The sequence below is a fragment of the Cyrtonyx montezumae genome, unplaced genomic scaffold (genome assembly GCF_038088225.1).
Source record: "Cyrtonyx montezumae isolate F1298 unplaced genomic scaffold, pur_monq_1.0 scaffold_10, whole genome shotgun sequence".
In the NCBI taxonomy this organism is placed as follows: Eukaryota; Metazoa; Chordata; class Aves; order Galliformes; family Odontophoridae; genus Cyrtonyx; species Cyrtonyx montezumae.
Window position 1 is genome coordinate 51,062,433 of NW_027071826.1, and position 13,705 is coordinate 51,076,137.

The 13,705-nt window shown below is 36.2% G+C and overlaps 1 protein-coding gene across 3 annotated transcripts in view; it reads right to left on the reverse strand.

Moving 5' to 3' along the window:
• The window catches only part of PPFIBP2 (PPFIA binding protein 2), a 73,251-nt gene that overhangs the window by 31,257 nt on the left and 28,289 nt on the right, over positions 1-13,705 (reverse strand). For all 3 annotated transcript variants that reach the window (XM_065755345.1, XM_065755347.1, XM_065755346.1), the window contains 2 exons: positions 10,167-10,259; positions 6,058-6,171 (listed from right to left, as the gene is read on the reverse strand). In XM_065755345.1, coding sequence (XP_065611417.1) covers positions 6,058-6,171; positions 10,167-10,259 — 207 coding nt within the window. The remainder of the gene's footprint in view (positions 1-6,057; positions 6,172-10,166; positions 10,260-13,705) is intronic.

Here is a 13,705-nt window from a genome sequence, read left to right on the forward strand (position 1 = left end):
CTACAAATATGATTACAACACAATTATGAAAGAAACAAAACACAACATTCCAAAACCTCAACATTCCAGGAATAAAAGACTACATCTCCACTAACGTGCTCAAATTCCACAGGACTATTCCAGTCTAGACTGGAATAGGTTCTGCACAGCCAGTAACACAGAAGTCTGTTAGAGTTTAACATACAACTACAAATGAGAACTTGCATATGGAAATAGGGCCACTCAGCATCAGAGGCTGGCAGGATGAAGTGACTTGAGCTTCACTGACTGGCTGTATTCACTGAACTGAAACAACATTTAAATTATTATTATTTTTTTTTCCTTTGACATTGGCATAGCATTTGATAATGCAAGTGGAAAATCCCTAAATAAGTCAAGAAGACAGCACCCATCTTGAGATTTTTAACAATATAACTATCCTTTCAATGTACTGTCTGGTATTAGTGCTTAGTTTTTCAATAGACTCCTAAATTAAACTTGTTTGTGCGACAGAGAGTAACACCTCAGTCATCTCCTGAGTTCCGTAGCTCCATGTGAATAGTAATGTTACCTGGTACGACCGAGCATGAAGGCAGCTGATATTTTATTTATTTAGTTATTTATTAAGTAGAAAATCTTACAGTTTGTTCTGAAGATGGTGGATTGGATCCTCATCTCGTGTGAACTGGCATCAATCTCTTGCTTTAAAATAGACAGAATAGCTAGCAATCCCTGGTTTGTTTTCAATGGATCTACACTGATTTAAAACAGCTGGCAATTTATCTTGCATCTAGAGTGTCTAACTTTTGCTTTGAAAGAAAGTGCCATTTTAAGTAAATGCCCCCTCTTGAAATGGATATAACATCTGGAAGCAATTATTTTCCTCTTCAAGCAGATGCTCACAGAGAACAGCTCATTAGAGAATGTGACCCATTTTGCTACAGAGAAATTATAGGGTATTTCAGTGGTATGATGCAACATGAAGCCATCCAGAATAAATATGCAATTGTAAGAAAAGAAAATATAAATTTATATTATTGGTTTTAAGCAAAAAAGATTATATAAGAGAGGGAAAATGGTAATTTGGGATGTAGCAGATTTAGGATGATCTTAAAGATCAGACATACAGAACAGAAAGAAAACCTACACTATGAAATCTTAAGTATAATAAGCACATTACTTGTTTTGATTGAATAACTACTATAAATATAATCTATTTTCTTGAAGTTCTTTCTTGTTGTTGTTGTTGAAAAATCTACTTTAAAAATGAAGGAAAAAAACCATTTTGTTGTAGAATATTTAGAAAGAGGAGTTCTGCAGAACCTGTGATCTGTGTATATCACATGGATCAATGCACACCAAACTAGTTCCAAACACAACTGTATTTTTAAACTCACACTGTATACCTTTAAAGTATTTAATCATGCTTTTCAGTATTCTCAGTGAAACTGAAGCATGCAGTGTGTCTCACTTCCAGATTTTGTTGGCTTGGAAATGCATATTTCTCATGAAGCTGCTTATAAAACTTAATGTGACAGAAAATAGCTTAGAAAAGCGCCGCTCTGTTCTAGGTAGTCTGTTTCAAACACAGTAAATTACCTGATATTTAGCAATCAACAAAACATAAAGATCATGCCACACTGATTTACAAATCATAAAAAGATTTTAGTCAAGTGGACAAAAAATCACCCCAAAATTCCTTTCTGCACTTGTAAAAAATACAACACACAAAAAGTTCTTACTTCTCATATTCATTAAACCCACTGAGAGAGAGAGAGAGAGAGAGGCAGACCCACCTACCTGGTAAGCAAAATTCAGCCAGAACCACTGCAAGTGAAGACTGCACTTTTTAAGTGCTGTGTGTCAGCTGTGTTGGAAATAAGATATTTGTTGAACTGAAAACACAGCTGACAGCAATGTACATGTGCAATCTCCATGAAATGGTGCAAGTCAGTAGCCGAGAGTGAATTACAGCCCTCCAATTCATCATTTTTCTATTATATTGTTAAGCAACAGAAAGGACTTCCCAGTGCATGGGCAATTTGAACAGTCCTTTGCATACATCTGACAAGCAGATGTGCCTGTAACTGTTAAATAGCAAAGCAATGTATTGCTCACCTGTATAGATAAGCTGCACTTGAGAGCACGCTCTGAAAATCTCAAGCCTTATAACTAGAGCAGCACAGAGCACATTTCAAACTCTGAAACACTAAGCCAGCTGCTGGCAAGAAGTTACTGCATGTTATAAACAAGTGCTGAAATTCATTTAAGATCAGATAACTCAGGCCATTGAAAGCTGAAGGAATGAACTTTGCCAGCCAGCGAAGTTCCTGAGAAGCAAACAGATATATACCAGATTTGTACTGTGCAAAAAAAAAAAAAAAAAAAACCCAAAAAAACCAAACCAGGATTCTTGCTTCTTTGAATACAAGACAACAGCAAAACCAAAACAGGTACGCGCTAAAACACATTGGATCTAAGTTCTTACTCTTGTTTTGCCCCTCCTTGCATTCCTTTAATCCAGTGGTTTTTTTAAAAAGACTCTCCACTGTGCCTCGCCACATCTTTTCTAGCACACATTCACCTGCTCTGTACACCCAGATAGAAGCTAGGCATAAAATTACATCAGAGAGAAGGAAAGCACTGAAATTAACTCCCATTTGCATTTAATAATTTCAGTTTCCACGTGTTTAAGACAGAAAGAACCCTAAGGCCAAGTCCTTTGTACTTAGCAACAGAATTTACTTGATGGAAAATAATTAGGTTTATGCAATGCAGCCATCTGACCAGTCCTTCAGGATTTGGTGTAGGTCTGGTACAAGACAGACACTGCCACACAGATCAGTATTTTGGCAAACCTTTGATTGGCAAAACAAACATAGAGCTTCAGTAGCAACTAGTAACTGTTAAATCAATCAACTGCAGAACAGGAATAGCAAAGAGGTATTTTTACCCATAATAATAACTATACCAAATGCACTTAAAGAAACTATGAAAGTGAAATCTTTAAGTGCAGAAAATTCACTTTTCAAACTGACCTTGCACAAATGACGAGACAACATTAATTCCATAGCACTAACGCATTTACATTATACACGGTGGTGCTGTCTGATATGGGGAAATTTAGGCTGCTTTATAGAGAAAAAATTGCTTTCCAATCACGTTCAACATTTGTACGAAGTACAAATATATTAGAAATGGAGTTACTGTATAAATGGCTTTTATAAGATAATTCTAGAAGTTTGTTCTTCATTAACAAATTCTTTTCTGTCTAAGGTGCAAGGGAGCTAACAATTCATATAGTTAGCATTTCCATACCTATTACTCACTTGATGGCAAAACTTGATGGCAAAATCAGAAGGCAATCCAGAGAGACCAAAGTGGGGTCTTGTTCCCAGTCTCCAGGAAGTTTTCTCTTACTTCTGTGTATGTCTGAAGGACAAGTATACATTTTTCTTGGGCCATAATGCAAGGACACCTAAGGACACCTATCAAGTTTTGCCATCGACTTTCATGACAGACCTACTTTGTTTTAAAGAAATCCAAACGTCTTCAAGCTGGAAAATGTTATTTCTTAATTAGAGCCTGTAGAAGTACAAATATTCTTACATAAACAAAATGTTGAGTTCAGTACTGCAGCATTACAAGTCAGGGAAAGATATAGGTGATATTTTCTTCAGCTGCAGTTTTCAAACAGCTATGTCAAATGTGCATCCTCACCTACCTTTATGACATTACTTGACCTCCTGTTTTAGCTGGTTCAATTCACTAACCCAGAGGAAAAAAAACAACAAAAGCATCACCTTCTTTTTAACCCTCCTTGCTTTCTGCTTAATCACTGGGTCAAAATTATGGTGAGTACGAGAGTCAATACAAAATAAGTTGTAAAAGCACATGGTTCAAGAACAGGAAGAAGAAACTGATATAATAAGGCTTTTTTTTTTTGGTAGTAAGAAATGATTAGATGATCTCAACTCATTTCCTCTAAGTTAACATTTACATTAAGGAATATCACACCCTCCTCTTAGATGAAGAATGACAATTTCATCCAAAGAGACAGCAATCTCTCTTGCTGCTATTCAGTGTTTAAGATGCCCACCCCTAACTGCTGAACGGCCATTTAATGTAATGCAGATAAAGTTGGCTTTAGCTGCATTTCAGAAGTGTTTCCATGATAGCTTTGTAGCTGAGTTCAAAACAACTGTATAAATCATAAGCCAAAAGGATTTTAGCCAGTAACCCCACCCGTACAAAGTGGGCAAGTCTCAGCTAGCATACATTTAGCAAAAAGTATTTTGCAGGGTAGCATTACACACCCTTGCTGTTGTGGTACCACCAGATATATTTTTTAAGGAACTTAATTAAACGATCTGAACAAAGCATATTATTTTTGTTTTTAGTGTAGCAATTCGGGGGCAGAGTTTTGCAACATTTCATATAGTTCCCTAATTCAAAAGATATGGCTTACCCTGGACTCACATATACTGCTACCCAGATAAGTAAATAAAATGCTACACCTATTCATAGTGCATTTAGCTTAGTTCTATGGGGAAAACATATATCAATAAATAAATTTAAATTTTCCCAAGGAAAGGCAATTGTTTTCATTCATTTTTTCATTTAGAAGAAGTAGTTGACTTTGTTCACCAAGGTAAGAATCAACGTAGTCCAACAAATTCTAAACAAACAAGCAGATCCAAGTAAGATTGGACTTACGATACAACTCAGGAGGATAATAGAAGTCTTCTTGGAAAGCAAGACTATCTATACCCGTAGTTAAGACTGGACAATTATTTCTTATTGAAAAACAAGTTAGCTTACTGTAAAAATAAATACTGTCCTGATTGCCCTTGAAAGACCAAAATAAAGCTTTTTCCTACTGGAGAAATTTAATGTCAGCATTAATATCTTCCATTTATTGCTAACTGTCATGGGCTTTTGTATAGTACACTGCAAACTGTTGGCTAACACGGTCTTGTTTAGATTAAAACAGGGACCTTCTACACTGTATCTGAATGTCTTCCTAAAAACATTTTCGTAATTTAAAGTTACTGTTCTCTGAATTTCACTTCAGATATCTGAACTAAACATCCCTGCTGGTTATATTTTCTAAAACGTCCCCTCATTTAAGTAAAGAATAAAACTTTTCCCAGCTCTAAACACTTTGGGTTGCCACAGCTGTGTGTGACCAGTTTTGTTTTCTTTTGGTAAAGAGGTTTAAGTGAAAGAGGTTTAGGATACAAGTTAACCAGATGGAACAGTATTTATCCTGCACGTTTCTGGTCTAGATTTTAAGGGTTATTTATAGTTTAAAATCTATTTTCACTATCCATGTACTGTACTACCAGCAGATTGTCTGCATATGTAGTAACTTGTCTTGATAGAGACACAAGATTGCTCATGGAAAGTTCTTTCATGTCCACAGACTTGTCAGCTCTGCAGTAACATGAAACATAAGATATTTATTATTCATTCTTTCTCCTCAATATATACCATGAGACGACACCAATAGATTAAACGACATAGCGTGAAGTCATTGATCAAAATAATGAAAAGTATCTTCATATATTATTTTTCCAAATAAAAGGGGAAGTGTCCTAAATACAGAAAAATCATTATAGAACCAAATTTGATACAAGAATTCATTTTAGTGCACTAATTGTTCTGTTTTAAAGGTACATAAAAACAAATTATTTAAGTAAAACTTCTTAATTCTGTAACTGCTATGTATATTAGGTACACGTAACCTGTCTAACCAGTTACTCAACCATGTCCAAATTTAGTTCATCAGCACAGTACAAATAATACACAATAGTTTCATTTTACACGCTGCCACATACAGTTTTATGCAACCAGCCAATAAGACATTTGTGCAATAGGAAAACAAAGAAATATTTATTGTAAAATAAAATAAAATAAAAAATAATCTGCAAAGCAGCAAGAGAACAATAAAAAGAAGCAATCTTTTTCTGTTTTCTCTTGCTACGAAGGCACTCTCACAGCAGACAAATAGGGAACATATGTTCTCATCTTTCTCAAAGGAGATTATGCAAAAAGCTTTCCAATCTAGATCTTTACCTGTTGAAGCATTTCTTCTGTAGCATTCAATTTCAACTGGTGCCCCTCAAGACAGATTTCTAAGTCCCGTATTTTCTCTCCTTGAGCTTCTACCTGGTCTGTAAGAACGCTCACCTGTAATTTGAGAAGAGAAACACAATGGTACTGAACTGACTGTAAATAAGTTTGAATTACCTTATACAATGAACATTCAAAAGCACACATTTACAGTGAATTCACTTCTGAAGTCTACAGTGGTTTCATACTCTTCAATTACTTGCTCTATTGAAATAGACAACTCTCCATTCTCACGTACAAGTAGTTTGATTCAATTCCTGCCCACTTAGGTAGTTTTTTTTTAATATAGAGAAGTACGTTTCCAGAAGAGCTAGAAGACTACTTATAGGTAGCCTGAGTCAGTTCCTGTACAAGTCTGAACAAACAGAAAGCAGTAAACTATAACATAACTATAATATAATACACTGAAAATATTTCTAGTGGCACTTTGTTCCCTTAACAGGTAAATGATAAAACTGCTCATTTGGAAACTAACCAATTTTTGAGTTCTTACAAGACCAGAAAAATTGCTTACCTATAACAAAGTATTTTGAAGTTACAAGGGATGCAACACGTGAAAGGCATGTTTCAGCAGAGGCAAAATTCTATTCCAAAAAAAAAAAAAAAATTCCCAGGCTTTGCAAGCCAAAACATGAAATCAAAAGATTCAAGATACAGACAAGAAATCCCAGGAAAGAGAAATAATAAGCCATGCTGGTAAAGAACTGTGGGAATGGTGGCGAAAACCAGCAAATGTGTAAAAAGAAAAGCCCAGCCCCTATTCTCTAAGCTTGAGAAGCTCAGGAAAATTAAATGCAGCATAATGTCCAAAAGATGTGAAAAAGCATTAACTCCTATGTTAAGCAGCACATACACTCCAGATTTAATAATATTTACCTATGCTCTCACATCCAACTCTGGAGTGCTTCTGCTTAAAATAAGTGTCCATTTTTGTTTTTACCTACAAAACCTTGTCGTTTTTTACGATGACAAGGCTAGCTGAGAGAGAAATGCAGACCAGTATTTTATTTTTATGCCTTTAAATCAGTAGTCCCCAGAGAGAAGCACAGATGGATACAGGACGAAAGACGACAGGAAGGAGTAGGTGGAGGGAGATGATAGTATTCTGCCACTTTTGCCCAGAAGCTCACTAAGCCAGATCTGAACACACAAGGAAGTTCGTTGCTTAACGATGTTTTCATTTTTCTCCCATTACAACAGAGATAGAATGCAGAAAACCCTGGGAGTTCAAAAAGAGAGGAGCAGCAAACTGAAGCCCCTCCTTCAATCTAACGCAGGTTCCAGAGGAAGAAAACAAGCTTGACAGAAAGGGTCAGGTAAAGTTCCAACCACTATAGTAACCTATAAGAAAAGTTCTGCGTACCAAATGTGACCAGCTAAGGCATTTTGTGAAACTTCAGCAGCTTTAGAAACATTCTGTTGGATATTCCAGTGTTAGGCTGAGAGGTACATTCTCTACTTCAACCTCATATTTTCCCCTCCATTTGAGATCACACCTGCCACACTCTTCTGGGAATCAGTAAGATGCACAAAGTACAACTCCAGCTTACGTTACATTAGCAAGTCATACTGTTGGTAACGTTTTCGGTGAGTATCTGTAATAGTGAGGCACGTTGTGTTCAAGAAACATTTAGATGTTGTACTGAGGGACATGCATAGTGGGTAATACTGGTGATAGGCAGACAGTTGGACTGGATGATCTTGGAGGTCTTTTCCAAACTTGGTGATTCTAAATGAACTACTGGCCAAATTTAAAACGGTGAAAGAGTTGAAAATATCTTAGAAAAACATATTTGTGGGAAAAACAACAACAAAAAAACCTAACAGAGGAACCCTAAAGAATAAGCACCAGGTAGCTCAGGACCAAGCCCAGTTCTGATCCTTGGCTTCCTCTTACTTTTGTTATTGATGTTCAACTGTCTTTCTCCTGTATTATTTGAGTGGGATTTCTGAGTTCTACTGAAGTAGTTTGCAGTGCAATAGGAAAATGTAGAATAAATATTGACTATGCCTCTTGTTTTGAGGGGTTATGACATGGCTAAAATGCAAAGGAGAGAGAAATGTCTAGATGCAGTTTCAGTTATATTCCTTTTGAGGAAAAACTGCAGGCAAGAGTCTGAACCATACTGTATAAGCTGTTTCTTTTCGAGTTTGGGTAGCTGCATTTCATGTACACCTATTTGTACGGATAAAGAAATAGTTCCTAAAAAATCAACAGGATTAGACAGAATGTACACACGATGCTCCAACCAGAAAAACATGTTATTCACTTGGGATTTGTTTTCTTTAATTTCACTTGGCAATGGCAGTTTTCACACAATAGTAACGAAGCTTAAGAGTATGTCTTACAAATACTTTATTGTTTATTTAACAACTGTGAGTATTCTGCTCAGTAAACAGGGCAAATGTGAAAAGAATATAAAAGAAAATGTGTTCACATAAACTAAGAAGAGAAAGTAAGAACACTTACCCAGTTTGAGTTTTTTTTTTGTTTTTTATAATATACACGTGAGTGTGTGTATACATACACACACATATATGTATGCCTTCTTAAGTGCAAAATGAGTGAATATGCAAAACCATTTAAAGAACATCCAGCTTCAGTTTTATAAAGCACGCAGTGCGATTCCACAAAAGTAAAGATAATCAAGCAAAAAATCATTACTTGTACAATACACATTTTTCCCAAGAGGAAAACATATGTGGGACTGAAATCTATTTGAAAACAGATTAGTTTGGTAAAGTGAGAAATGGGAAACTTGGAAGAGGTTTGCATTTTCATTGTCATTTTCTAAAATTCTGTTTTCACAATCCCCTTTTTGATGATGTAAAACAACTTCAGTACAACATGCAAATAAGAAAAACATCACTTCTATCCACTTGGAATTTATAAAAATACATTTCATTTCTTATTTTTAGTCTTGATACTTACAAATTCTACACATTCCAATAGTGACCAAACTATATGAATGTGACACTACATGGAGTGTGTTATCTTGCTCTTGAATCCCTTTTCTCAAGATGCTAAGCAGCTTCTCATATTACAACCTATCAATCCTCATAAATGGTAACATGAAAAGACAGGCCACTCAGAGAAATGATAACACTGATGTGGCACACATTTCCTAATTGAATTTTAAGGACTTTAATGGAGAAGAAGGTAAGGGGATGGGTGTGTTGTCTAGGAACAAGATGGTATACAATATGTTTTTCCCCTTTATTCTCTGTCTTCCAATTGATAAAAAAAACAGTGGCATGCAGAATCTAAAAAGTAACTAGTATAACCTAACAAACCTGGTATGAAAAGTCTTCTGACCATAGGAGGGAAACAAAGATGATAAAGAGCCTGGAACACCTCCCTTATGAGGAAAGGCTCAGAGACCTTTTTTTTCAGCCTTAAAAAAAAAATCTCAGAGGGGATCTGATCCACGTCTATAAATATCTAAGGAGTGGGAGGCAAAGGGATGAGGCTGGATTCTTCTCTCATCAGTGTGTGTTAACAGGATGAGGGGAAATGTCTGCAAACTGAAGTATAGTTCTGCACTGTGCATGTTCTGCACAAATATTTGTGGGAACTTCTTCACAGTGCAGTGATGGAGCACTGGCACAGGCTGCACGGAGAGGTTGTAGAATCTCCTCTGGAGACATTCAAGACCCCCCCACCCCCTAGACACCTAACCTGTGCAACCTGGGCTAGGTAGCTGCGTTGGCAGGGGAACTGGATTCAGTGATCTCTGGAGGTCCCTTCCAGCCCCTACACTGCTGTGATTCTGTGAAATCTACTACTGCAGCATTAAAACATTGGAAAATAATTACAAACAAACACACCATCAAGTTCCTTATTCATTCTTCTTATTATTGCTGCTACTCCCTTCTCCACTCAGTTACTTCACCATTAGACAAAATTTATGATTTGGATAATAAGTTAACTCCTGACTAAATATCAGTTAGGTTTGATGACCTGTTAAAATTTGTTCCACAGGAAAAACTATCACTTCAGCTTCTATTCACTGAACATCAACTACATAGACAATGTTCTCTTTAAAGCATACCTGCAGTATGAGAGACTCTTTATCGCCTTCTAATCGTGCCAATCTTTCTTGGTAAGTTTCATTATTAGTAGATGAATGATGGTTCACCTGTGACTGGAGAGAAAAAGGGCTGTAAGAATTTTTACAGTTCAATATTAAAATTTCCAGCAGTAGTTCATAAAAATAGATACAGTGCAGTTTTTATAATGCAAAATACAGCAAAAAGTTTGTCTACAGAACAAAACAGTTTACTTGGTACACATTAAACCTTTTACATGTACATGTTTTGGTTGGATTTTGAATTACTTTCTCTTTTCCAGAAATCACTAATCGTATAGGTATGAATTTGGTATTTTCCAGCAAATGACCATTTCTCTGGGAGATGCCAACTTACCAAAATAAAAATATTCTGTTTGTACTATTTGGGCTCAACAGTGTTTTGCCAGTGTCAAGTAATCTTGGCATTCATTTCTAAATACTTGCCATATGTATTAGCCTATTCCTAGAAATTTACTGAAAGAAAAGTACAAATTCTTTTTTTAATAATTAACAAATTATTTCCATTACCATATTCCTATCAAAAACTATTCCAGTTACGTAATTATTTACATATCAAAATCTCTCTACAGAGCAAGATCTCCTAAAGTTCTGCCTGTTCCTAAAAATTCCATCTCATTTCCTACAGATTTTAATACGCCAGAGACAAACATCACAATAATAATATCAAAGTAATTTAAAAAAAGGCTAAGAAAAATCTGCAGATTTATATACAGCAACAATGAAAAACAACTTTGGAGGAGTGTCACAGTACAGCCATTCTACATCTGGAAGCTTTACGCAATTGCAGGAGTGGAACTGCTTTCTTAAAGCACCCAGTGTCATTAGCCACGAGTTGTTCATTTCCCAGCTCTATTGCTGGCAATGCTTTTCTGGCTGGGAATAAAACACCTTGGTTGGCTTTCCAGCTAACATAAGAATCCAGCTACAGAGTTCCCTTTATCTGCACTAGTTTGCAGCATGCTACTCAATTACAGTTACATGTACAACAGCAGCAGGAAGATTGTAAACTGCCTGCACTGTCTGTTCTTTTTCAACTGAACAAGTTTGTCTATTATTTTTTTTTCATGACTTTCTAGTCTCAGCTGAGGTCTAGAGGCCCAAATGTAAAATAGACTATGAAATAAACATGGCACTGATAAACAAAGAGCAAAAAGTAGTTACCCAGTCAAATGCCAAAGCACACTTTTCAAACCATAAAGCACTTAACTGCATATAACTTGAACATCTTTAGTACTTAAGCTATGATAAATGTCTCTGACATTTTTGAAAGTTTTTTTAATCACACATACACACCAACTAACAGGACTGAAAGGTATCTGAAGAAATGATCTGACTCATTATTCTACTTTAGAGCAGATCATTATTTGCAGTTCCTGTTTTGTCAGCTTCTAAAAATCTCTAGAAATGAAAAACAGTCTGCAGGTAAGCATGCATCATCAATTTAACTTAGGTCCTATATATTCTGCTTACAGACTTAAGAGTTCAATCCTCATTAACTTTTGTAGTACTATAACATAGAAAAGGAATCCTTCTAAGTAAGCAAGATTTCTTTATGTCTGTGTAGGCAATCCTTTGACCTCAGCTATGTATCCTCAATCACACTGCCAGCCATTCTGCTTAGACTGCGTGAAGAGTCAAGTCCTCTAGACCAGAAATCTTTAGCCATTAGTTTCCATTATGGCCAAAACTCCCCTCCATATTGTTAAAAGCTTTTCCTAGTGGACAGCCCACAGGCCTTCCCCAGCATGTCTCTGACCCATGCACCATGACAGGCAAAGACTTTCCTGAACACAGAACATCAGGCACACTTGTGATTCTCTTAATAACAAAAGCTAGAAATGAAAACCACTCAATCAGGTAGAGTTCTGCACCTGTTGCGCTGCTGTAATTTGCTGTTTTCCTATGCTAAACTTAACCAGTCACGTAATCACTCCCAAGCTCCCCTTACAAGCACAGTGTTATTGTCAACACATTTTTACATAAGCAGTCCATCGTCAATACAAACTAGAGTTCAGCATTTTATATAATCAGTAATTAAGATCTATTTCAATATCAAATCACAAGTAAGGCAAAAATTTTAATACACTCACATTTATCAAATGTGCAGCCCTGATGATGTCTGCAGCACTGAGTGACAGTGAAATATCCTGTGTTGGAAGCTCAATACTCAATACTTGTGTAAGACCCAATGTGAACAGGGAGAAGGAAAAAAATACCAACCCTGCCAACAGGTCAGACAGAGTGCTCAGATAAATACAGGACAGTACAGAAGACAGAAAATGGCCTGCTAAAAAAAGTGGCTGATTGACACACAGCAGTTGTTTTAGACTTTGGAAGCCTTTGTGGCATGCATAAAGACAAGATACAAAATGTAACTTGAAACTAAGGCCATCTGTGCATGGTTGTAGCGCATTCTGCAGTTGAGAAAGACAGTACGGAGATGTAACTGAGTATAGTTATGTATCACACGTATCAGCAGGAACCAAATATAGGAGGACATGGCGCTGAAGTTGTGAGACTAGACAGCAAATCAGTGTAAGAGACCACAAACAATAAACACTAAACTTAGGTAACCACACGATCATAAGGTTGAACCACCAAGATTTTCTATGAAGATGTTAATCCAGAAGAAAAAGCCTTGAAGATTAAAAACCATTGCCTGAGCTTCACAACTTATAACCAAAATGTGTTAATTATATTTCTTGTAAAGAACAAATGGGAGAAAGTGCATAAAACACAAGAGTTTCTGATAACATAATGATGAAATAGAAGGAAAGATATGTTCAGTGTAGGTGATTGAAACTGTTACAACCACTGCAGTGCCTCAAGGGAAAGGCCAGCTATATACCCTACATGCTCTGTTAAGACAGCTGCAAAGCATATCTTGAAGCACCTATACTACCCTCTCCATAAAGAACCTGGTTATAGTGCCCAGACAATATCAGATATAAATATAAAATATTTCACTGGACAATTTAAAACCAACCATTCTTTCACATTTGGAAAAAATAAAGAAGATATTTTGCATTTCATCACCTACTTCAGCTTCTTATTTGTCCTCAATTTCTAAGTCTATCTTGAAAATGCTCTCTTTCTTCTAGCCTGGACATAATATTGATGTGTGCCGGAGATTTGAGCATCAGAGTATCATTTGCATGATCCAGGAACTACAGAATCCTATACCAAGAAAAAGGCTCAAATATTCCTCCAGATTATAAAACAATAAATAAATCAGAATATAGAGTATGATTCAACAGCATCGGCTCAAAACAAAGATAACCAGCAGCAAATACGGCAAGAGTATGGCAAGAAAGTCAGGACATTTGATCAGCTATTTAGCTTAATTTTCAATAGCCTTCTCAGACGGGAGCTCAGAGTCCAGCAAGCGTGGAAGTTTATGGTTTCTTCCATACTTCTATTATTTTCTCCAAGTTACTTTAACAGGATGTGGCATATTGTCAGAACTGAACAAGAACCACTGTCTAGACTTTCTTTACAGA